The following is a 26,785-nucleotide window of genomic DNA, read 5'->3' on the forward strand; positions in this document are numbered from 1 at the left end:
CAAACATCCCAGCAACACAATTCTGTGTAATGGAGTCAAAAAAGACTTTTGAATGTTCTCTTGGGTCTCAGCCTGCATAGGAGATCTGTCACCTGAGTGAGAGATTCCTGACACTTTGAAAAGAACTCTGCAAGTAAACAAGTCATCTAAATATGGAAAAATGTGGATACCCTGTAACCTGCCATGGACTATGACAGGCGCTAAACACTTTGTGAACAGCCTAGGAGCAATGGATAGTCCAAAGGATGAGCCAGAAAACTGATAATATGATCCAGATACATAAAACCTTAAGAAACATCTGAAGTTTGAATGAATAGGAATGTGATAAGCATCTTTTAAATCTAAGGTTACCAAAAAACTCAAATGAGGAAAGAGGGGTAACAAGTTGTGAAGTGACAACATTTTGAACTTGGGCACTGTCACATACTGGATTAGGAAAGAAAGGTCCAGAACTGGTCTTAAGACATTTGCTTTCATTGGCACCAAAAACCTTTTTGAATAAAAACCTTTTCCCAACTGACAAGAATTATCCCCCAAGAAAGCATGTGCTGTAGAATAGGATTGAACAGAGGGGCTTGGTCTGGTGGATGTGGAATAACACCCAGGGAAGGAGGAATTTCTTCCCACTATGAACTGTAACCCTGCTGAATCAGTCTCAGAACCCATTGGTCTGAAACAATCTGTTGCCAGAGAGAAAACTGGAGATTCATACTTTCTGGGAGATGGGGGCAAGATCCCTTAATTAGCCATTCTGCCTTAATTGACTTTTCTTTTGTTCTGGGGGGGGGGTCCAGTTTTCTTTTTGCTGTGGCTGTTTTTGTTTCTTGTCAAAATTAGATGGGGGAGCAGAAAATCCCTTGGAAAATGTGGAGAAGAAGAGCTGAAAAATCTAAGATTCCCTGTATCAGCTTACCCCTCTTATCACATTTTGATAACCTCTGCAGCAGAGGGTCCAAAATAGATCTCTAGCCAAAGGAGAATTTAAAATCTAATATTTTCCATCTTTGGGGAGGTTCTGAGAATACAGCCAGGCAAGCCTCCTCAGCACAGTACAAGTGACAACAGCCCTGAATATAGTGTCCACGGAGTCATAAAAATACCTCTCAACCTCTTAGAGCAAAAGATCTGGACAAAGCCATATATAATGGGAGACAAAGACACATAAATAGGGATATTTTTTTCAATATTCCTCTTACAAACTTAGAAGTGTGAGTTTGATAGAATGACAGGTTTTCTATTAGCATGAAATTTTCAGCTGTTAGAAGAGTCAACAGCATGTACTAGAGTCCGAGCCAGACTTAATAAACTACTCCTGTCCAGTGAAACGTTGCAGGAAAAGCTACATGTTTAGTTTTCTGTTTCTTTTTGGTAGGAAGGTTGGGGTAAACACATTTAATAATGGCAGCACCAGCTTCCCCAAGAATGGGTACAACATTCTGACTAATCAGGGGCACCATCCTTGTCCCTTCTTCCTTAATCAAAAAGAGTGGCTCTCCCTTGTGGGGACCCCAACAGCCACAGGGGACTAACCCCTGGTCCATTGAGGCTGTATGGACAACTCCAGAGGGTGTCAAAGGAAAAAGATGAGTGGTCTGAAGAACCAGCTATGGCCATAGCAGTCACCCATCTGTAGTTGAGGCAAATTGCTAGACTGCTGTAGTGGCATAGACTGCTTAGATAAGTTTTTCTTTTTGTGGCTGGAAGAAGGGCCAGTAGTCTGTTCCATCATCAAACCAAAAAGTGTGTTTTTTCCAGGGGAAACTAAGTAGCACAAGACATTAAAAATTAAAAAGTAGCACAATAAAAAGCACTGTAATACACTTTACCAGCTCCAAAAGGTTACATGGCACTCAATAAAAGCATATTCCTAGCTTAAAATATACTTTACTGAACAGGAAATTAAGTTTAAAAATTAAAAAATAATATGAGGAAGGTTTTCCCCAACTGGAGCTGATATCAGTAGCAATGGAAAAGCACAAGCCATCAGTTGACCCTCCAATTCTGACAGAGGAATGCTTTTTCATTGTTAGGAAATCTTTAAAGGGATTGGTGCTCAAACCTGTCTTTCAGTCAGCTCAGCTTAAGCTGACTAATGATTTGAATGTGTGGAAGGTGCTCTGAAACTTTGGAAGCTGACCTGTTATACGCTGTGCAGAAAATAACCCATATAGCGTGGGCTACTGCAGCAGTAATCATTCAAACATCTACGGGTATGGTAAGTTTACTGTACTTTTCTGAATTAAAGAGCTTAACGCAAATGTACCTTTCTTTGCTACTTACCCATGTGTTGTGTACGATAAGGAAGAGACTACTGCTGCACTTTAGTCAAATTTACAGCATCACTCACTAGCTGTAAATACTAGCTGATAGCAGGTTACATTAGTCTTAAGTTCATAGGTGTTCATAGGTAAGTACTAGGCTTGCTGCCCTTGCAGGCCATTTTAAGCCTAACTAATTCATTCACCTTTCAAAGGTTAGAATTAAACCTTGTACCTAGCGTCTGTAAAGCAAATGCTTTAACCATTATATCAACCCACCATTCCATTATCCATTAGGTAAATATTTCCTTCTCATCTAGACTCTGATGAGTTAACTGTATTTCTTCTTGAAGTTCAAAAAATATTAGAGTAACACTTTAATTCTGAGTCTGACTTTCCTTTGTAAAATGTTGTGCTTTCTGGTAAATTGCACTTTCTGTTTTGATATATTAATCTCCTGTGGTGGGTATTTACATAAGTTTGTCTCGTGTAGCTGCATAATAAAAACATCCTGCTCAGCATTGCTGTTTCCTGTTTTTCGTTCTACCCACAGATGCTGGACCCGTTCATCAGTCCTACCGGCTCACTGAGTAGCAGTTGCCAGTCTTTAGAAAGGTCGTCTGAGAGGTAAGTGTAACAGAGTAGTAAACACAGAAGATATTCTTCCCACAGTACAGTCTGAGGATTGCATTCTTCCTTAAAATCAATAACTGTGCATGTATTTCTGTTCCTATAACAGTGTTTTCCCTACAACAAAGTGCATTTATTAAGCATGTTGGGAAATAAAAGGCAGGTAATTTTGAAAGTGCTCTACTGGTACTTTTTTTGACTTCACACGTTTGAAGAACAGTATATGTAGCATGTTTTATTTTATTCACTAGGACAGATAATGTACTAAGATTTGTCCATTTTTACCTTCACACGTGATCATGTCATGCTGTAGGGTTACTAGTTGACTGTATATTTGGTTACATTCAGGGAACTAAAACATAAGTGTAAAATGATTGTTCACAAATACTGTGATGTAATATGGGGTGTATGTGTAAAGAGAATGAAGAGAGAATAGGGAAGATATATTCTGTCATTTTACATAACTTTAGTCACATTCCTGCGTCATGTGGAACTTTGACTGCAACTCACAGCAATTATATCACAAACATAGCAGTTATTGAGTTTTTGAAGAAAATACTACTAAAGATTTGCTGCCCATAATAGAGACTGGGGTCATTTTTGAGAAAATGAAGTTAATGGAATTGTACAAGACCTGAAATTTTCTTTCTCATGAGCCTTTTTAAATGGTCAAACACTAAACAACTGTGTAGTTGACAGACTGAGACCTTGTACAAACCTCTAAAAATATGAAATATCAAAGGTACTTATGGTATTTGCAGCATAAATCTTAGTTTCTAGTGGCAGAAATATCCTTTTCCGTATTCACTCTGTGTCCCTGGTGCCCCACCAACCTAGGCTGCTTTTATAGCATAATCTTTCACAAGTATACTCCACCATTTACTTTCAAAACACTTCAGGTCATAACTGGTGATGTTTTACATTTTAGTTTGTCCAAGTCCTAGTTGTCAGATATGGTCCACAGTTTTCCAACATGGAAAGAAATTGCTTTAGTAGCTTGGTAATTGTTTCATCGGTGCCCCCTCCCACACATAGAAGCACTTGACAGGTTTGATCACATGTTCAAAACCCTTGTATAAACTAAATGTATTTCACTGTGGTTTTGTCTACCCCCTTGAATCATCTTTTCTCCACACTTTACCTTTGCTGCCTGTGATAATCAGTCACTTCCTCAGTCAGACAGCTTAGTTATTCCTCATCACCAGTGTGAAGTTCGACCAGGAGAGGTCATCATTCAGACAGCCATCAGGGTGGGTTTGAGGTATTTTCCTGTTTTGTTTTTTTTTCTTCCACCACTACCCACACACACCCAGCAAAACATTGAGAAGGAAAGTGCAATGAGCTGTCCACAGTGGACATTCCTTCATTTCCGCAAGGGGCATTTCCTCCAAACAGCTCTGTTCTTCACTGCACAGCATAAATGGTGGTTTAGCCAATCTCCATCAAGATAATTAAACCAGCTCAATGTGTCTCCAACTGCACATATTCTCCTTCCACTCTCAGGGATCTGCAAGGGGGACATGCCACTTTGCCTCTCCCTGCATGGCCTCTCTAGTGCTATGGCTGCTAATTGACCCTACTCATCTGGGTTGTAGTCAGGGCTCTAACATCTGCACCACAGAACCAGGCATATCCATCATGATCATTAAAACATATTCTTTTCACAGATTCTGTAGCCTGATCGGTTTCTCCTAGTGATATGTTACCAAGAGAGTGATGTAATGAAATTCTTACCTGTGCATTTACATGGCCACAGAGACACTCAATTCCCTACCTTGCCTGCTTAAAAAGAGCAAAGAAACAAACTGCTTTTTGAGAGGAACATCCTGCCCTTTGACTAATTCTGATATCAGGGAATATGCATTTTATGTGGTTACCAGACTATGTGTTAAGATGTGTGTGTGTGTGTGTGTGTGTGTGTGTGTGTGTGTGTGTGTGTGTGTGTGTGTGTGTGTGTGTGTGTGTGTGTGTGTGTGTGTGTGTGTGTGTGTGTGTGTGTGTGTGTGTGTGTGTGACCAGGCTGTAAACCAGGGAGGTTGGACCCTTTTCAGAGTATACCATTTGCTGGAGCCATAGCTAAGGGGGATATGCACCATGATCCACATTAACATTACTGAGAAGTATCCACAGTCACAGCTGTATGCGCCGATTTCCTTTAGGAGATTATTTAGCGAGTTTGAGTCTAATGTGTGCTAGTACAAGAAAGTCCATCTTTACCCTGTCGGGTGTTGATTGAGACCTTCACTTGTAGAGTTGTTCAGCTTGAAAACAGTATAGAGCCTCACAGAAAAGGTAGTAGACACTCTGTGCAGCATATGCTTGTGTGACAGACACCGAGTATAAAAATAAATTGTTTTGGATGAGGTCATTACAATCGAAAGTCCTCTGTCCCCTGTATTCACTCAAGTAATGCTACAGCTCACTGTATTAAGTAAGGGCTGCAGGAGTGAAGCTCCTGGAGTTGGAAAAAAAGTTTTGAATTCAGCTTTTCTCTTTTTTAAGTGAACTAGAAATCAGCACCCAAACGTTAATGAGTGTGGTTTGGGGCATCACCGGGAGAATCAGATTACTAGAAAGTTGTTACTGTGCTGCTGGACACACATTACCTTGTTTGAGTCAAGCTAGTATTCTTTTTCTCTATGGCCTTGCTAGCTGTTGTTCAACAGTAACAGTTCTCTGAAAATCTAAATGCTGACTGGCACAACAGAGAGTTTTCTCAATGGGATAACATATACCTACCACTGCAGAAACATCTATCCAAGGCAAGATAGCATCTAAACAATTTAAATTTAACTCATTGCTTCCTATGCAAGCATATTTTGCATGGATGCTGAATTACTATGCAGCCTATATGGGCATACTCATATTAACAGGGGAGTTACTAATACTCATGTGATGAGTTCTGCTGCCTTCGAACTGTGGAATAAAAAGAACTGGTACAGATACATACCTCATACTAAGGCAAGTACATGCTGTAGTGTATGGCATGTGGCTGTACCAGTTAGTGCCATTTTAAGAAAAAAGGCTATATTTCACCCATACCTGTGGGTACCAAGATTGCCTCCACCTTGTTTTTTTTGTTTGTAACTGGAGCCTTATGGATATTTATTGTTATGTTACCAATGCTCTTATTGCAGAGTCTGACCTGTTTTTGATTAAATATTTTAATAAAATGCATAAATAGTTAAATTTTTCTTGACTTGGTGTCCTAAAGCCTGTGGCTGCTGCTATCCAATCATCTTCAGTTCATAGTGACACATGTAGCCTGCATAATTTCGACATCCACTCACATCTCTGCATTTAGATCCCTTATGTAAGTAATGTCGACCAAGATTTGTAGAGATATGAAGTGCTAATTCTCCCAATCAGTAAATAATGTCGACCAGGATCTGTAGAGATGTGCATTGCTAGTTCTCTCAATCAGGAAATAATGACGACCAGGATCTGTAGAGATGTGCAGTGCTAGTTCTCCCAATCAGTAAATAATGACGACCAGGATCTTTAGAGATGTCCAGTGCTAGTTCTCCCAATCAGTAAATAATGTCGACCAGGATCTGTAGAGATGTGCAGTGCTAGTTCTCTCAATCAGTAAATAATGTCGACCAGGATCTGTAGAGATGTGCAGTGCTAGTTCTCTCAATCAGTAAATAATGATGACCAGGATCTGTAGAGATGTGCAGTGCTAGTTCTCCCAATCAGTAAATAATGTCGACCAGGATCTGTAGAGATGTGCAGTGCTAGTTCTTCCAATCAGTAAATAATGACGACCAGGATCTTTAGAGATGTCCAGTGCTAGTTCTCCCAATAAAGTCCACATTGTTCTTCTAAAAGTTACCTCTTGGTAAATGTCTGTTATATTTCTGTTTTGACAATGATTGAACATACCAGGATGAAGTAAAGTGGTTTTTCATTTGTTTAGCAGCAACATGTGTTTAGATGAGTAGATTGCTGCTGAGCAGCATCGCTGAGAGCAGAGCTGGAGAAAGAATAAAAATGCTTGACTTCAGGCTATATAACTTGCAGCTCTGTGAAAGTAAGCATTTGCATGGATTACATTGTGATTAACTGCATGGCAGTTCAGCGCTCTACTTCATACTCAAGTAAGAGATGTTTTCACTGACCTTAAAAGAGATTTTCTCTTACTAGTGAAGTTGTTCCCCAGAACTTGTTTCTTATCTCTGGAACTACTACTCATTTGTGGGCATTGAAAGTGTGCACTGTAGATCTTTTATGTCTGTGTGTGGAGAGTGAGATGGAACGTGCTGTGTTTTATACATTTGACAGCAAGAAAATGAAATATTGTGTGTGTGTGTGTGTGTGTGTGTGTGTGTGTGTGTGTGTGTGTGTGTGTGTGTGTGTGTGTGTGTGTGTGTGTGTGTGTGTGTGTGTGTGTGTGTGTGTGTGTGTGTGTGTGTAACAATATCATGACATTCTGACTTCTCTTTCACTTGATCTTCCTTCCATAACTTGGTTTAAATCTTACCTAGAAAACCGTCAGCAGGAGTTACTCTGGAAAAATTCACTATCTGATCATCTTCCCATCTCTCTAGGAGTGCCACAAGGCTCCATCTTAGGCCCACTTCTTTTTTCCATCTTTATCAACGACCTGAAAACAGCTATCCCAAATACTAACTGTATTCAATATGCAGATGATTCTACTATTATCTGTACATCTACCTCTCAAACCGAACTCCAGTCTCTTACCCAAAAAGCCTTTAACACTGTAGAACAATGGTTCTCTCATCGCTGCCTGCTACTTAACCCCAAGAAAAGTAAACTGCTTCTCTTCGCACCAACCTGAAAGCACATCCCCTTACACTTCACTATCAGTTCCAATAACAGTATTATCATTTCTCATGACACTACCACAAAATTATTAGGAATAACAATAGATAACAATCCAAACTTTGACAATCATATCAACACTACAATAAAATCAGTGAACAAAAAAATAGGAACCTTATACAGAATCAAATCCTTTCTTACTCCACTTGCAAGAACTACATTAGCCAGAACTCACCTAATCTCTACTTTACTCTATGCTTCCCTCATATATAGCAATCTATCAAAAAAAACCCTCAATAAACTAGAAACATCTTACAATACTATTGCTAGATTTGCTACAGGATCCCCTTTTAGAACCCATCACTGCCTGAACCTAAAACAACTAGATTGGCTAGAACTTCCTAATCAGCTCGAACTTCAACAACTCATAATAGCCCACAAAACCCTGCACCAACCCACCAAAACTCTAATACTCTCTTGCCACATCGCACCTTATTATAATCAGAAACATCTACGCTCTTCAAACAAACTGTTGATCAAAACAACCATATCTAATAACTCTTCAGGTGACTGCCTGTTCTCAAACTCTCTTGGAAAAATATGGAATAAACTACCCTCGGATATCTCATCTCTGACTTCTCTCCCACTTTTTAAAAGGAATCTAAAACTGTATCTCAATAAAAAATGGCTATGCCCCTGTAGTAACCCAGACTAACTCTGTTTCTTTTCTTGTCTTCTTCCCTATTTTTTCCCCCTCCTATACCCTATAACTTAACAGGGGACTGCCTGTTCTCCAACTTTGTTGGAAAATATGGAATAATCAACCCTCAGATACCTCATCGCAAACCTCTCCCCCACTTTTTAGACTCATCTAGACAGTACATCAATAAAATGGCTATGTCCTTGTACTAACTAGACTTATTCTGTTTTCTTTTTTCTTTACTTTTCTTCTTCCCTATATTTTTTCTCTCTACACCCCTTTCAGCTTTTCCTTACCTCTCATTACACTTTAGCATTCCTCTTATAAAATTTATGTTTTGATTCTTTGTATTGTAATGATTATTGTGACATGCACATCATGTAGGTTCTAGTTTATGTATTTTTTAGTTTTAAGATTGTAATTTGCAATTTCCTGAAAAAAAAATACTATTTGTTTACTGTTAGCTTTATATTTGTAATTTTGTAATAATCACTGGAGCTTTTCTCCCCGGGCCTCTACTGAAAATGGACATATATCCAGATAGACTAGCCCGGTCAACAAATGTACAATAAATAAAAATAAAATGAACTACACCACATCACTTCTGTCCTCCCGTGTGCTGCTTTTCATTGCCTGAGCCAACCAAGATGATGTATTTATTTATTTGAATTTATTAGTTGGGGTAGAGCACTTGCCGATTCTGACCAATTTCGCTCTCGCTTGGGATTAGTATATAATCACTGTTAGAATGAATGCATAAGAAGTTTGCATACTATTAAATTAAATAAATATATCATGTGAAGGTTAAGAGTGCAAAATAACATAGAAGAGATTTGCAAAAAACATAAAATGCCATCAGGCAAAATCCAATAGAAAGATTTGATAAATATCAGGGTGAGTGAGATGGCTGCCTACTGTAGATAAGCCTATGAAGAAAATCTAAAAAAAAATCAAGGAACAGTGAAAACAAAAGTGAAATAATGATAGGAAATAGTGTGTCAAAACATTAACAACAATGGAACAGCAAAGACTGATTGAGATGGTGGGGAAAAAATCTCAAAGGATACAGACTTCCTTTGGAAAACAACAGTGGCCCTGCAACAGAAAATTGAGAGAATGCAAGAGTAGCAAGTAAAATGCAAAGAAAACTCACAGAATACAGATGACTAACTGGTAGAGTGCAGGGTAAGACTAAAAATCCTAGAGGATGGAATGGAAAAACTGAAAAATTAGATGGATTTGCAAGAAAACAGATCAAGGAGGGAGAACTTGAGAATTCTTGGAATCAGTAACAGAATATTTACCAGACTCTGATGAAAACGCATATAAAGCCCCCTGAGTTCCTGGACCTGGAAATAACCAGAATATACAGAACCAGGAAAAATCAGAGCACCAGAGGACAACCAAGACATGTGTAAGCTTTACTCTTACATAACAAAAGAATAAATTCTCAGGAATGCCAGGAAATTAAAGCTAATAGGTACAAAAAATAAGGAACTCACAATCATGGCAGTCTACTCAACAAGACTATGCCACCAAAGGCAAGACTACAACATAATTAAAGAGGAACTAGGAAGAAGAGGGGTGAATTTCAGGTCACAGTACCAACCAGAAACCAGTGATAAACATTGCAGGGCATCAAGCCATCCTGAAAACTCCAAAAGAAGCATGAGAGCTGTTAGAATTGGACAAAGAAGAGGAATGGCACAATGATCAAATGAAGAAGTTCATATTAACAAAAGCCTTTTATGGTGTCAAAAGGTCTGAGTATAAAACCACTCACCAAAAAAGACTGATTTGAGGACACTTTAAATGGATAGAGGGACCAGCAGGAAAAGCAAGACCCAACAAAACTTAGGAGATATGCTCAGTAAATAATACAGAGGGGCACCCCTGCCAAACAGTTCCTCAAAAAAGGAATGTAGTAATACCATGGAGCAAGTCATGCAGAGTATGACAGGATCTCCAAAAGATGAAAGACAATTTCAAATGTAGAAAAGGAATAAAATCAAAATCACAGGATCAGAGCATCTGAATTAGAAGTTACCGTACCACAACCAGAAGTCGAAGGAGTTGGAGCAACTCTGGAAATTCTGTGAAGAGAAGCATCCAAACAGCAAGGAGACTTAGCAGAAATGGCAACAGTTACAAGCAGACTAGAGGGCCAGAGTGTCAGGACCAATGTAGTAACAGGAGGGCCATGATGATCTACAATAACAAGTCTGATTGGGTGAGACAGGCACACTAACCCACAAAAGGAGGAAATAAAGGAAATATCTCTTTACTCCTTTAGTCATGCATGCAGTAGTTTGATTAACTCTAACAACAGGCACTGGAGAAGGCAGGAAAGGCAAAAGTATACTTTTCTTTTTCTCTTATAGTTGTGTCTGTAATATGCTTTATATCTCTTCTTATAATTGTGTTGATCAGTGGCTAATCCATTGGTGTGCTTCAGTCCAGACTGTTTGAGTTTAAGATGCACAATCCCAGCTAAACTGTACAACAAGAGGACTGCCAGAAGACATCCTCATAAAGCTACACATGGAGAAGACAAAAGTCAAATGCATGCAAGGAATGTTACTTATACACTGCACTATTCCCATGTAGCCTCATAGTCAATGCATCAGCCCATCAGTAACTCTCTCAGTGTGCAGCAGGGCAGGTGCAGAAACCTTCAGTGTTATTTTGTCTTATGCAGTCTGACCAGTGTGCTCATAAACATTTAAGTGTACTGTTAAAATGTTGTTCCCTCATTCCTTGACTAGTCCCTTGTTAAGGTTTGATTTTCTGGTGCATTACTCAAGATTACGGTCAGTCAGTAATGACAGACATTTTTTGTCTTTTTGGAGTCCAACCAGCATGTTAACACATTAGCTTGTGCAAGCAGCTGTCACTGAGTTTGCTGCATACCTGGACCTGTCCCTACTAAAAGGGCTTAATTTTTTAATAAAACACTAGTACAGTTAGTCAGTAATGCCAAACACTAGAGTGTCATACATGTTATTGTTTGGAATCTGCATGCCAATATAAAACTATTGTTTTATTAACTTTTTTGTGAATTAGATTAATATTTAAAATGTCCATGATTGTGGGCCTTTGTACCCAAATACTTTTTGGCTGCACCCCAGGTGTTTGAGCAAAAAAGTTTTGAGCTATATGTACATGATGTGTATAGGGTTGTTGAAGTTCAGTTTTTGTGGTCGGATATGATTGAAAAGGTTTTGGGAACAGAGAGTGAGTTGGACAGAAAGGAAATGGGTCCTGAGTTGGATGGACATATGGTTACAGGTGGGATGCGATCTGCAAAATTGTTTGGGAAAGAGACATTTTCTGACTTAAACATTTGAGACTGAAGACTTAATGGAAAGATTTTTGTTTAATTGTGAAAAAAGAAGGGCTGTTACCTGGCAAATTAATTTATATTTTCTAAAACAGGAACATGATTAAAAAAAGGTGTTCAATTTCATACTGATGAAAAAGTGTTAAGAGATGTTAAAAAATATTTTTCCTTTATCTGTTATTCAGTTCCTGATATTGTGTAAGGTAAAGATGAGAGGGGTATTTGGAATGGGGGTGGGGGAGTAGATGTTATTTTAAAATATGAAAAAGATGTAATAAAGCATTTACCATGTGTTTTATATATATATATATATATATATATATATATATATATATATATATATATATATATATATTTATATGCAGATGGTAATAGAGGAGCAATTAGGTGTATGGGAGAGCCAAAAACATTTTTGTAGGGATTTCAATCATCTAATAAGTGAGGATACAAAAATAAGATGTAATCGATGTGAGGAAAGGGTCATATGATGATTAAGTGGTAAAAGGAATGCAGCATATATAAAAGTGAAGGACATTTTTGGTTTGATTATAAAAAGAATAAGAAATATAATGAGGATCAGGTTGATGAAGAAAGTATTGTAATATCTGAAAGCAATGAGGAAGTAGGGGAAATGTATTAGTGAAAAAGAGGATGAAGTAATAAAATATAATTTAGTGTTATATTTCAAGAGGATGATGGTTAACTGTACTGAGAGGGTTGAAAATGAAGAAATTGTTAGTGATAAGTCAGATGTTTGTGAAGGGAGTGTAAATGATGTTAGGAAAAGATATTTGATAGGTATTAGGGTAAGAGTGAGGAAAAGAAGACAAAAATACATCACCAAATCCTGCTACAACAAAATTGCCAAGTTCACTACAGGCCACCCATGCAGAACCCACCACTGCTCAGTACTCTCCCAACTCAACTGGCTAGAACTCCCTAACCTGTTAACACTCAATCAACTGACCATAACCCACAAAATACTTCACTAACCCAATGACCGCCCCGCGCTTACTAACCTAATCCAACCTAATATAAACACAGATCACTCAGGTCCTCAAATAAACTAATGTTAAAGGTTACCCAAACACACAACACACTAGGCATTTCCCTCTTCTTCTTCTGTCGGCTTTTCCCGGTTAGGGGTCGCCACAGCGGAACTCTGGTCCGCCAATGATTAGCAGTAGATTTTTTACAGGTGCCGAGGTGCCAGCTCAATGCCCAGCCTTCAACAAAGGCACGTCCATTCTACGCATGTCTTTCAAATGGCACTCAACCGCGGGGAGGACTTGCAGACTCCACACAGAAGGCGCTCCAGCTGAGAATCGAACGGGAGAACCTCTTGATGTGAGGCAACAACGCTACCGCTGCACCACCACAGATTACTAGGCATCTCCCTCTACTCTTACAAAATTGCCGAGCTCTGGAACATTCTTCCCCAACCCATAGCAAAAAACCCTAACTATCATGAGTTCAAACACCTCCTAAAGGAACATCTAGCTAATCATTGGCTCTACTCCTGCCATACTCCTGGTTAAGCCTACCCACTCCCCAACTATATCTGTTATTACAGCTATACCCCAACTATATCCTGTATTACTGCTCTTTCTCCTAACTTGCACTACCCCATAACTACTGTTTATCTCCTCATAGCTAACACTTTGCTTACATTTCTCCTATTAGAAGCTAGAGTGGTCTTTATCCTAGGCAAGCATAGCTGTCTTACATGGTACGATTCCTTTCACTGCCAAAATATGTCTCCTATTTACAAATGTTTGGTCAATCACATTGTTATGAAACTGTATTTTATGTCTGTACCATAATTAATTGTATTTCTTTTGAAGTGTACACTGTTTCATATAAAACACTATTAATATTATTAAATGTGTTTAGTATTTGTTAGAATTCTCTACTGTATCTAAAGAGCTTTTCTCCCCGGGTCTCCACTGAAAATGGGCTTCTGGCCCAGACAAACATTACCCGGTAAACAAATGTAATAAATAAATAAATAAATAAATAAAAAACATGAGTATTGTAGTGCAGCATGTAGAAAATATGTATAAGAGTAACGAGAAAGGAAAGCAAAGAAGAAAGAATGGAAAGTAAAAAAAAAATTCTTGAACAAGTTAAGAAAGAATTTGAAAAAGAAATTACTAGTAGTGAATTGGATGAAGTACTTAGGAAAGTAAATGTTAATTCAGTATCAGGTCCAGATGGTATAAGGTATGAAATGTCCAAGAAATTAAGGGGATGGCAAAGAGAGTGTATTGCAAACATTTTGAATGAATGATTGAAAGAAGAGTTTGTTTATGAAGAGTTATCTAGTGGGATATTAAAATGTATATGAAAGAAAGGCGAGAATAAAAAAAATTGGAGACGTATTACAAGAAGTAATAGAGATTATACTTTTTTATGAGAATAGTACTGTGGAGAATGGAAAAAAGGATGAAGGACATTTTAAAAGATAGTATGTATGGTATAAAAGGGAAAGGATGACAGGAATTATTACTGTTGTTTGAGTAATTGTGAATGATATAATTAAAAGGGAAGATGTGAAACTAATGGTAGATGATATTAGAAGGGCATTTGACACAGTAGGACATGATGCTTTGTGGCATGTTTTGGAAAAATATGGAATACATAATAGAATTAGGAGCGTGTCTATGTCACCATACAGAAATATGATAGCGAGAGTGTTAGTGAATGAGTGGCTGAATAAATATGCATGGATTGTGGTATAAGACAAGGATGTCCCATTAGTGGGATATTGTTTGCATTAATAATGAATGCAATAATGAGTGAAGTAGCTTATAAAATGAAAGATGATAGATACATGATGCAAAAGGAAGTGGGGATTCCAGTAGTTTTCACAAGTACAGATGATATAGTTGTGGTTGCTAAGAATAAAATAGGGATGAGGGAAGTGTTGGTTTGTCTGAATGGATGTTTAAAGGAAATGTGAATGACATTGAATAAAGATAAAAGTAAGGGTGTGGGTGATGTTGTGAAAATTGGAGGGGTGTATTTTTTAGTGCATGAAGTATCCTTTGTTAGACATACAGTTTGGGGAAAATTATGTAGTTATGTAGCAATGGGAGGGTTTGATAAAGGAAATGAAAGAAATATGTGTTATGTGGAAGACTTATGGATTAGCATTCAAGAAAAAAGGTTTATTTGTTGAATTTGTTTTATTGGGAAAAATAACATATATGTCAAATGTTTATATGATCCCAGAAAAATGCGAAAAAGTAATTGTGCAATTGTTTTCTTTCGCATGAGTTCAAAATTAAACCCAGTGAAAAGACGTGTGTTGATTATGAGTGAAGATGAAGGGGGATTGGGGTTATTAAATCCAGTTGTTTATTCTGTTTCTTTAAATTTGTATAGAGTCTTAAAGTGGGTAGTGAAGAGAATGAGAAATTAATAATTAAAATGTTTAAATATGAGTACAAAAAATTGGGAGATGAGAATATGAATCAGAGATAAAGATTATATAAGTGAAAAGAAATTATCAAGAAAAAATACTAACATGGGAAATGAAAACTGATGATCTAGGGACAAATAGATGGATGTGGTATAATAATGTGATATAACAATATTGTGCAATTCCATGGGAAAATTTACCAGAAGAAATGATAAAAGTCATTAAAGTAGGGAAAAAGTGGTCTATTGAGATTGTAGAGTGTCAGGATCTGCTATGGAGACTGGTAATAAATAAGTTACCAGTAAAGGGAATTATGCTATATAAAAAGAAAGTTGAGTGCGTTTATTTTGTAGGGAGGAAGAGACAACAGACCATGTCTTTTTTGAAATGTACAAGTGTGGTTAAATTCTAGAAAAAGTTATGTGAAGAAAAATAAATTGAGAATGTTAATGACTTAAACAATATAGAAGAATATGATTATGTACTGATATTAAAAAACAAGAAAAAAAGAACATGTGAGAAGAGTAGATAAGAATTTATTTTATGTAATATGGGATGTTCTTCGAGTTTCACTGTTGCACTCATCACACTTGAGTTATCTGCCTGCAGGTAACCCTCAGTCGGCCCGAATACTAGAGTCTTGAGATTTCTGTGTCAGATATTGTTGCCTCTTCCATGACATCAGGTTGTCAGGGGTATAAAACATGCAGCCGACGCCATTACATCAGCTTTTCTTGTCGAGCAAGTGCCCAAAGCAGAAGCAGTTTTCAAGTGCCGGTTGGCCGCTACTTGAAATTTTTGTTATTCGAGTTTCAAACCTGAAGTCTTCTAAAGCTAGTTACCCCATTGGGGATCCTTTTTTCTTGTTCTAAGCGCTGTCAGAAAAAGTTAACAATTGTCTTGCCAGTGGAAAGCAAATACCTCACAGAGATTTTCATTCTTACTGCATCACCTGTTTAGGCTCAGACCACGACGTTCCTCGCTGTCGGTTTTGTGCCTTGTTCAATGCCCGAACTATTCGTTGTCGGGCTATTTTTGTCACTAAATTCTTTCACTTTCGTTCTCTCTATTCCGAGATGGCTTCGATAAGCCATCCGACTGCCAATCTTCCAAAAAAACATAAGGATAAAGACAGAGACAGACTGCATAGGTTCAAAACTGCCGACGACACTTCCGTTAAGCTAGTCGCCAGTCAGCCGGTACTCAGTGAAGCGCTTTTGCAGCCCCTGATACCCACTTCTACAGATTTGCAGGCCTCTACTGAGACCCATTCAGAGTCCAGTATGCTGCAAGATGCTTCTTCGACTATGGAACCTGCAGATGTCTCTACCTTGGATGGGTCCGGAGCCGCTGTGCAGGCACCAGCTTCTGAGGGTGTTTTCAGACCTTCTGATGTTTGTATTAAACTGACTACTTCATTTCTGACTAAAACTTCTGAATTTCTCAGGCTTAGAGTTCGCACTACGCCTAGGAAACAGACGACCAAAGCACATTCTCAAGCTCCCATGCCACAGAAACTAATGCTTAGAATGGCTGAAGACCTTATTACTCTAATTAGGGGAAGCCAGCCTTCCCCCCTCTAAAAGACAAAGAATTGATTTTCCTTCTAATTCTACAGACCATGAGTCCGATGACTGTGAGCCCTCTGATTACAAGGACATACCCTTATCTACCTATGAGGATTCAGATGCAGAGGATTCCATTCCATCTGCCCCCAGAGGATTTTTCTTTCCATGAAACCTTGCATACCTTAAGGGAGCATTTCTGCTGGGAATGCCAGGACTACCCACAGTCCAAAAAGAGACTGAGGGAATTTTTAGACTTGCCTCAGCACAAGCCTCTAGCTGTACCCCCTGTTCTGGAGATTGTAGATGTCTTCATGGAATCCAGTCTTACCCCTGATACTTTATCACCAGCTCCTAGAAAGCCTGACAGGTACTACAGAGGTACCTTACTCTCACAAATTTATATTTAAAAAATCCCACTACAGATCCAGAGACCATTTCCCAGGGACCTAAAGGTATTAAGGCTACTACAGCCAAAAACCCTACCCCTTCGGACAGGGATTCTAGGGCTTTAGGCAGATGGGGAAAGAAGGTATATACCTCTGCAACTCTTGCCATCAGGGCTTTAAATTGCCAGTTTCACATGCTGAAGTACCAGCAGCATATTATGGAACTAATTAAACAAAAAAATGTGTTGATTCCTGATTGTGCAGAAAATAAAGATTTACAAGAATTAATGCATTCCGAAAACCAAGTTGGTAAACATACTTTGCAGTGTGGTTTTGATGCCTTAGAAGCATCTTGCAGGGCTGCTGTTACTGAATCTGTTCTGAGAAGGCATGCTTGGCTGAAGGAACAAATCTTGCCAGACCATGTCAAAGCAAAATTACTAGATGCTCCATTAAACCAAGAATTATTGTTTGGCACGAAAGCAGAAGAAGTTCTTAAAAAGATGGAGGAAAAAGCTAAGTCTATGCAAACTGTTAAAAGATTTCCTGCAGGTGCAGCCACCTAGATTCAGTAGGCATTGCCTTTCAAAAAACTGGTCCTTTCCAGTCCCTCCCAGACCTTCTCAGCCCAAACCCAGGGGCAACAGACCACCAAGACTACAGTCTCACGGTATGCACAGATCTAAACAATGGAGTGCTCCGACCTCAAAAACAGGGAGTGGTAAGCCACCCCCTTATGGAAAAAGTTCACAATGACTTGTTCTTCATCCTGCCCAGCCATGCCCAAATGCTTGCACCCCTAGGAGGAAAACTTGCCCTGCATGCAAAAAACTGGGAGCACATTACCCAGGACCGATGGGTCTTAAACATTGTGCCCCCAGAGATACAGATTCTACTTCCACTCACTGCCACCCAAACAGGTTGCCAGACCTTCCTCCAAACCAGTGGGCAGAGGCCCAAAAGCAAGTACTTTCTCTTCTCAGTATCAGGGCTGTTCACCCTTTTCCAGCAGAGCAAAGGGGACAGGGTTTCTACTTCAGACTGTTCCTGGTGCCCAGAAAAGAGAACTCTTGGCGCCCTATCCTGAATCTGTCATTTCTCAACACCTTCCTGGTGGTACCAAAATTCAAAATGCTTACACTCCAGCAGCTGCTTCCTATGTTAGACAAGGACTCCTGGCTGGTCATCCTAGACTAAAAAGAAGCTTATCTGCACATCCCCATAAGGGAATCCTGCAGGAAATATCTACGTTTCAGGGCAGGTTCTATGCATCAGTTCTCTGCACTTCCCTTTGGCTTATCCACTGTGCCCAGAGTATTCACAAAGTGCCTGGCTCCAGCCATTGCATACTGTAGGCAGAGAAGCATTCAAATTTACCCATACTTGGACAATTGCCTGATTCAGGCGGACAGTCAGGAATAGCTACTTCAGCACTTGATATTTGTAAATAGACTCCTAATTTCTCTGGGGTATATCATCAATGAAAAGAACCAAGAAACAAAAAAAAAACACCATCTTTTTGGACTGGTGTTTTTTTTCGTTTATTGTTTTTTTTACACCTGGTCATTTATTGTGATCTTTTTGAACTGTTTTTTTATTTCGTTTATTGTTTTTTTTTTACACCTGGTCGTTTATTGTGACTCAATGAAGAGAAATCACATCTGGTACCCAGCCAAAAGATTGTATTCCTGGGAGCAAGTTGAACACAACTTCCCAGATGGCATTCCTCACTCCAGAAAAGCAGGTTTATTTGACAAATTACTTCAAACTACTGGCCACCCAAACCCAGCTATCTGCAAGAAAAATGCTGCAAACACTAGGGTTCATGGCCTCATGCATCCTCCTATTTCCATATGCAAGACTGCATATGAGGAAACTTCAGTGGTATTTAAAAAGTCTCTTTTGTCAACATTCTCAGGACCTGCAAGCAGTGATTCCTATCATTCCTTGCCTAAGGACAGAGTTCCTTTGGTGGGCAGAGGCTTGCAACCACAGCAAGGGACTCCCTTTTACTCAACGCCCCCCCCACCCAAACCCTGACATTAGACGCATCAGACTATGCATGGGGGGCTCACATGGCAGGCAAATGCATTCAAGGCAAATGGAGCCCAAGACAAATGCACCTGCATATCAATCAAAAAGAAATGTTAGCTATACAGAATGCACTGACAGCCTTCAAATACCTTATCCTTCCAGGGCAACTCTTTGTAAAGACAGACAACACCACAGTTATGTGGTACATAAGCAAGCAGGGGGGACTCATTCTTACCCACTCTGCAGGTTAGCCATGGCTCTGTGGAACACAGCCTTGAGCAATCAAGTGCACCTGCAAGCTCAATTCCTGCCAGGCAAACAAAATTCACTGGCAGACGACTTAAGGAGGAATCTAATGGACCCACACAAGTGGAAACTGAATCCCAACTCATTCGAGCTTCTGATCCACAGCTGGGGGACTCCAGAGGTGGACCTCTTTGCTTCCCAACAAAACCATCAATTGAGCAAAATTTGCACCAGAACTCCCCACAGCCAAGCATGGAAAGTGCATGCCCTATCCTTTACATGGGAAAACCTCTCAATTTATGCCCTTCCCCCTCTGCCCCTCCTTTCGAAAGTACTACTCAAGATCAAACAGGACAGGCCAAGGACAATCCTTATTGCACCAGACTGGCCAAGCTAGCACTGGTACCCATTTTTACACAGTCTGACAGCAGTGCCACCCTGGCACCTGCATCAGATCCCCTCTCTGCTGTCCCAGCAGGAGGGCCAGATTTTGCATCCTCAGCTGCAAACCCTGAACATAGCAGCCTGGCTTATTCCCTGAATACATCACCAGCAACCCTCAGCAAACAGGTGAGGGATGTCATCCTTGAGGCCAGGAGTCCTAGTACTAGGAAATCCTATTCAGAAAAGTGGAAAAGATACTGTTTCTGGAGCCATTCTCGGGGAAAGGACACAGCCGTGCCCACCTTACCTCAAATTCTAGGTTATCTAGCAGCACTGCTCCACAAAGGCCTATCCTTCTCATCAGTTAAGGTTCATGCCTCTGCCATCTCAGCTCATTATAATACTGAGCCACCCCTCTTCTCTCACCCTCTGGTCAAACAGTTCCTGAGAGAAGCTAACAATTTAAGACACCCCCCCCCCCCAAGGAGAGCTTCCACTCCTGCCTGGGTCCTTAACTTTGTACTAGAGAAGCTCACGCTTCCCCCTTTTGAGCCTGCTGCTACAGCAGAATTTAAATTCCTCTCTTGGAAAACAGCCTTACTTCTAGTCACTTCAGCAAGAAGAGTGTCTGAGTTACAGGCCCTTATTGGCTGTGGAACCCTTCATTATCTTCCATGCAGACAGGGTTTCCCTCAGGACTAACCCACCATTTATGCCCAAGGTGGTATCCACTGTGACTTTAAACCAATCCATCCATTTACCAACTTTTTTTCGTAATCCTCAGAATAAAGGGGAAAGGATTCTGCACTCCTTGGACATGCACAGACAGCTCAGGTTCTACCTTGACAGGACTAAACCTTTAAGAAAATCTGACCAGCTGCTAGTCAGCTTTGATACAGGGACAGAGGGTAAGGCCATTTCAAAGCAAACCATTTCCAAATGGATAGAATACTGCATCCATTTCTACTACAAACACCATGGAAAACCTACCCCACAGGGGATCAGAACTCCTTCCATTAGGGCTACCTCAACCTCTACAGCATTTTTCAGGGGGTCCCTACCAGAGACATCCTGGAAGCTGCAACCTGGAGTTCTGTACACATCTTCACCAAGCATTACCACTTACCTATTTTTTTCTAAATCTAGAGCTGGATTTCCCACAGCAGTCGTGCAAGGCCTGCTAGCCAGCCCTAACACTTCTTGACTGCCTCCATCCTTCCTCAGCTTTGGGAATCAACCAATGTGTGATGACTGCAACAGTGAAACATGAAGAACATAGTACAGTTGTGTACACTTACCATAAATGTAAATGTTCGAGTGTATTCACTGTTGCAGTCCTGGTTACCCTCCCTACAGCCCCCTGACTTTTCTATACTTTCTGCCTGTCTTCTTTTTTGCCCATATCTTATAGCAGTGGTATTTACTTTTTACTGGAGGTGTTCCACACCATGTAATTGCTTCCTATTTTGGGGGATCCTGACATCTGGGGCAAGAAAAACTGATGTAATGGTGTTGGCTGAATGTTTTATACCCCTGATGACCTGACGTAATGGAAGAGGCGACAGCATCCGATGCAGAAATCCCAAGACTCTGGTATTCAGGCCGAATGAGGGCTACCTGCAGGTAGATAACCCAAGTGTGATGACTGCAACAGTGAATACACTTGAGCATCTACATTTATGGTAAGTGTACATAACTGTACTGTATTTTAAATGAAAGACTGAGTGAAATTTTGTTTAATAGGAAATGTATTTGGGCTGATATACTGCAAAAAATAGATTAAGATTGTGGAAAAAGGAGCGGGTTCAAATATGGAAGAGTAATAATGATGATAGTATATAGAAATGTGTAGATATGTACTTATAAATATGTATATTTTGAAAATATGTAAATGCTGTTTTGTTTATTAAAGGACCCCTACTCTTTTAGATAAGTACTGCAGGATCTTTGACATCCACCTGAGCCATCACCAACTCAGGCAGATGGAGCCTCGGTTTAATATCTCATCCAAAGAATGACGCACTCAATAGTGCATAACCCCCTTATGCTGCACTCACTGCATTGTCAGCAATCTGTTTGCCTGATGTGGGAATAGAGCCCACAGCCTTCTGCACCAAAGGTGTGTGCTACCTGTTGCACCACTGACACTGAGTAGCTAAAGCTTAATACCCTTCAAATGGACTGAAACATTTCAGGGGATAGGAAAAGACAGATGTACTCATGAAATGGGTGGGGGGTAGCTATAAGAATATCATACAGTCAAGGAAGATAGGGATGCACATACAAAGACAGTAAGGGTACAGCAACTAAAACAATTCACTAAAGAAAGTATGACACGCTGGAAAGGGGGACGGAATGCATCAAACATTACATGTGGCAAAAAGGGACTTGTAGAGATGCCAGCAGCACTATATGCATATAGGCATAACATCAAAGGGATGCACTAGGGAAGGGTTAAATTAGGGTACCAAAACTCACATAATGAGCCACAAACAGTGAGAGTCTGGGACAGGGCTACACCAGGGGACCAGAAAAGACAGGCACAGGAAGGACAGGAAAAGAAAGAGGTTGATGACAAACAGATAAATACCTTGGAAAAGCAGAGAGCACTAGGATCCAGAAATCTAGGGACTATCATGATCTAAAATATGGAGGTATAAAATCCAATCACAATGAGCAGAGCAGATTCATTAAAAAATGCATTAAGAGTTCACATGTGCATGATCCGGGAGGCAAAGCTGAAAGTTAAGGATCTGAAAAACCTAACTACTAAAGAATGCTTATCAGAAGTGGCTGACCATATCAGATAAGGGTGGAAGAAACAGAGGATGTGCCATTCTGATAAGAAAAGGGTTATGATAAGGGAAGAGAGATTGCAAGAGAAGAAAACAATATGCTAGGTAAGCCAAAAGACAGGACAGAAGTCAGATCAGCAGTAAATTAGCTAAAAGGGGGCAAAGCAGCAGAAAAGGATTGGTATTTAAAAGAATTCTAGAAGCAGGTAGGGGAATATATAGGAGACTTTAGCAAGAATATTCAACAAAAGAGTGAAATGGATGCTCCCCAACACAATACAATAAGCTAAAGTAGTACTAATCTCAAAACAGAAGGAAGGAGTTGGGGAACTCAGACCAATATCCCCGATAAACAGAAATGGTAAAACCTTTGCAAAAATCCTGACAAGGAGAATGAAATAGATTTTCCCTAAATATATACAAGAAACAGTTGGGTTTACGACAGGGAGAGTACCATCTGACAACCTGTTGGAAGTATCAGCTTTATAGAAAGACAAGAACAGACAGGTAGCCAGCAAGCCAAACTAATACTGTTTGACATCAAAAAGGCCTTTGATACACCAAACTAGGAATTTATGCAAGACATACTATGTGAGTAGGGGTGGTGACGCATTAAGTAAGTGGATAAAAACAATGTTTAGGTGTCCATCAGCAGCAGTAAAGATGAATAAAAAATACACCAAAAGGATCCAAATCCAAAAAGGAACCAGGCAAGGATGCCTGCCTGGTGTTACTAAACCTATTGATTCTAACAATGATATAATCGCAAGGAAGACACTAAAATGGCAGGAACTGCATGGAAGGGGAGAGGACAAGTTCCTCTTGTTGCTAGGTAACTGTGTCCTTCTGGTATAAGACATAAAGAGAGCAGCAAATGTTGTTATGAAGAAATTTGAGACATTCGGTCAGGAAAGAGGCTTGGAAGGGAACCTAAAGAAAACAATGCGAGTAAGTATGGGACAAGGAGGGAGCAAGGAGAAATGGAGTTAGAAATAGGGATTCAAGGGAAAACAGGAACAAAATATGGGCTGGAAGTGTGAGAAGCATTGGGCAACATGAGAGACATGAACTACAACAAGTGGGCAGATGAAATAGTGGAAGCACTAAGGGACTGGAAGTTAAAGATTTTGACCATAAAATGCAAAGTGAACATAGTGAAAATGATAGGCCCAAAAGTAGGGTATATGCTATGATGGATTCACTTCAGAATCTCGAATGTCTGAAAACCCGAATGTGATATGGTCGAGACCATACGATCAAGTTTTCAGAAGCTTGAAACCCTGAAATTAATCCAACAAAAAAAAAGAGAGAACAAAAAATAAAATGTTTCTGCAGGGGGGCAAGCCCCCCTGTGCCCACCACACCCCCACTATTTAAATATACCAACTCCGAGATCGCACTGGAGTGAGGAAAAGGGAAATCTCCCATTCTGCGCTGTATGCAGATCTCAGTTCAGAATTTCGAGCTTGTGAAAACTCGATCATATGGTCTCGACCATATGACATTCGGGTTTTCAGACGTTCCAGATTCTGAAGGGAACCTGCTATGACACATCCCTATGTCAGGGTAAGAATGAGTAATCAAGGACATGCAAAGCAAAGCAGATATAATCAGTTTCTATATGGAGGCAAAAGGGCAAGGATTAATAGTGCGAGACTGAAAACGAGTGCTATAAAAGATGGCTGGGGAGCACTGGACTTGAAAAGATAGGCAGAGATTTGGTGGTGAAGTAAACCTGGGGAAAAAAATAGATAATAGGAAGAAAAGAATGTGAGTCTGAGTGAAAGTCAAACTCACACTGAACGACAAAAAGGTGAAAGGGATGTTAGAGGACATAATGGAACTCAAAGGTAAGATGTAGGAGAGGGAGGAATGAGACATTGAAAGATGAGAAGAACAGAAACGAATCTTGATAGAGAACGGATGAACAAAACTAGGGCAAACATAGCAGAGGAATCAGAAAGGCAAAGCGACAGTGAAAAAAATGAGAGAAATCCTGAACTAGGGCAGACATAGCAGAGGAATCAGAAAGGCAAAGCGACAGTGAAAAAAATGAGAGAAATATAAGGGAATATGGGAACAACTGAAGGGAGAATAGGAAAAGGAAATCATAACTGAGGAAGTACTGAGAAAATAGGGGGCAACATCAGATAAGAGGAGGCAGAGTCTGCCAAGGGAAATGAGGACTGGTTGGAAAATGGAATGGTTGGAAAGGAAAATGGCATAGTGGCTAAATGTATAAAGACATCAGACAGGAAAAGGAGGAGGAAAGGCAGAAACTAAGGAAAATTTGGGAAGAGAAAGAAGGGTGGAAAGCCACAGATGGTGAGTGAGAAATAGTGTGAAAGGTGGCAAATGGGTCAAATATTTGAACCAGAAGATGGGATACCCATCTGAGAAAGAAAGAAACATGGAGGTGGGGGAAGTGATGTTAAATGCTGAAGATGTAATGCAAAAAGGCAGGAATAATACATGTTCTGAAAATGTGAATGGTAAAATAGTTTCAGAACAGATTGGAGGTGTCTGTTAGGCTGGACACAAACCAGGACCATATAGAAAAGAAAAATATTAGTATTGTAGAGGGGAGTTAAATCTGTAATAGTAAGCAACTGGATAGGGGAAGCAAGTGAATGAATATGTAAGTGAGGAATCAACAATGTTAATACCCTAAGGAAAATAATAGAAGGGAACTTAGAGAAGGTAGGGAAAAGACCCAAAAGAGATAACTATGGACATGGAAAAGCTACAAAATCGACATCCATATAGGCTACTTAGAGATAACCTCTGCACAGTGTAAAATGCAGTGTTGTAGTTTTGCTCCAGTACTGTTTTAAACTTATTCCTGGAATACACTGCTGGAGGAGATAATGTCAGACCATGCAACAAAATACAAAAGTGTCAGTAATGTGGGAAAATGAGAAAGAAAAGTTACACACTTAGATAGCCATTAACTAATACTATGTGTGTGTGTGTGTGTGTGTGTGTGTGTGTGTGTGTGTATAAATATATATATATATATATATATATATATATATATATATATATATATATATATTTTTTTTTTTATTGGTCTACTTTAATTCACCGAAAGTCCACTAAACCAGTTGCCCGAGACAAATTCAACGAAAGCTTACAGTTCCGAAACCATGGAGCACTGAACGTCTGTCACTGGGAAAAAAAAATTTGGCCACCAGCGTAAAATAACAAACGCACAAAAATGAAACCTACCCAAGTAAGGGGGTTGTGCCCCCCACACCCCTCCAACTTAATATACCAACTCTGAGATCGCACTACGTGGGGGAAAGGGGCAAAGGTCACCCTGGTGGCCAACTGTTTTTTTTCCCCCGGTGACAGCTATTCAGTATTCTGTGGTTTTGGTATTGTAAGCTTTCGTTGAATTCGTCACTGGCAACTGGATTTTGGTTTAGTGGTCTTACGGCAAATGAAGGTAGACCCATATATATACATACATATATATATATATATATATATATATATATATATATATATATATATATATATATATATATTCCCATTACTATGAAGAAAAGTTAGTCATTAACTTCACAGCCACACATCCTATTACTCTGAGAGGAAGCCAGTAATTTACTTGCACAGTACACATATGGTTATGTATGTATGGATATATGGCATTTCCTCGAGTACCCAAAATATTGATCAACAAATGATCAGACTAAAAAGATTTTTAAGACATATCATCAAGAAAAAAATATTTTTTTTTTCAGGGGGTAAGCCCCTCTGCACTCCCCACACCCCTGCCAGTTGTAACTCCTAGATCGCATGACATTGAGGAAAGGGCAAAATTCCACTTCCCACTGTACCTCAATTTTCCACAAGCAGTTACTGGCATTGTTTGAAAATCTTACACTTCATTGTAAAATACTAGTAGCAAATGAATTTGATAATTTGCAAAGTGAACAAAATGTCTGTATCCCATCTATCTATATTTATCTACCTATATATATATATATATATATATATATATATATATATATATATATATATATATGTATATATATATTTAGTTCTAAATATCTATATAAAAGTCCATCAGAAACTTGTATGGTACACACACACACACACACACACACACACACACACACACATATATATATATATATATATATATATATATATATATATATTGAAAATTGATGTGTACATACATATAGCAAAACTTACACAGATGGTAAACACCAGTAGGAGTACATGAA

The 26,785-nt window shown here is 39.4% G+C and overlaps 1 protein-coding gene across 1 annotated transcript in view; it reads left to right on the forward strand.

The window, feature by feature from the left end:
- LOC122798357 (mitogen-activated protein kinase kinase kinase 3-like) overlaps positions 1-26,785 on the forward strand; it is a 749,834-nt gene that overhangs the window by 527,758 nt on the left and 195,291 nt on the right. Inside the window, exon 8 of the mRNA XM_044067209.1 lies at positions 2,812-2,885. Within this exon, the coding sequence (XP_043923144.1) occupies positions 2,812-2,885 (74 nt within the window). The remainder of the gene's footprint in view (positions 1-2,811; positions 2,886-26,785) is intronic.

This window comes from Protopterus annectens, chromosome 3.part1 (genome assembly GCF_019279795.1).
Source record: "Protopterus annectens isolate FY-2018-M chromosome 3.part1, PAN1.0, whole genome shotgun sequence".
Taxonomy (NCBI): Eukaryota; Metazoa; Chordata; order Ceratodontiformes; family Protopteridae; genus Protopterus; species Protopterus annectens.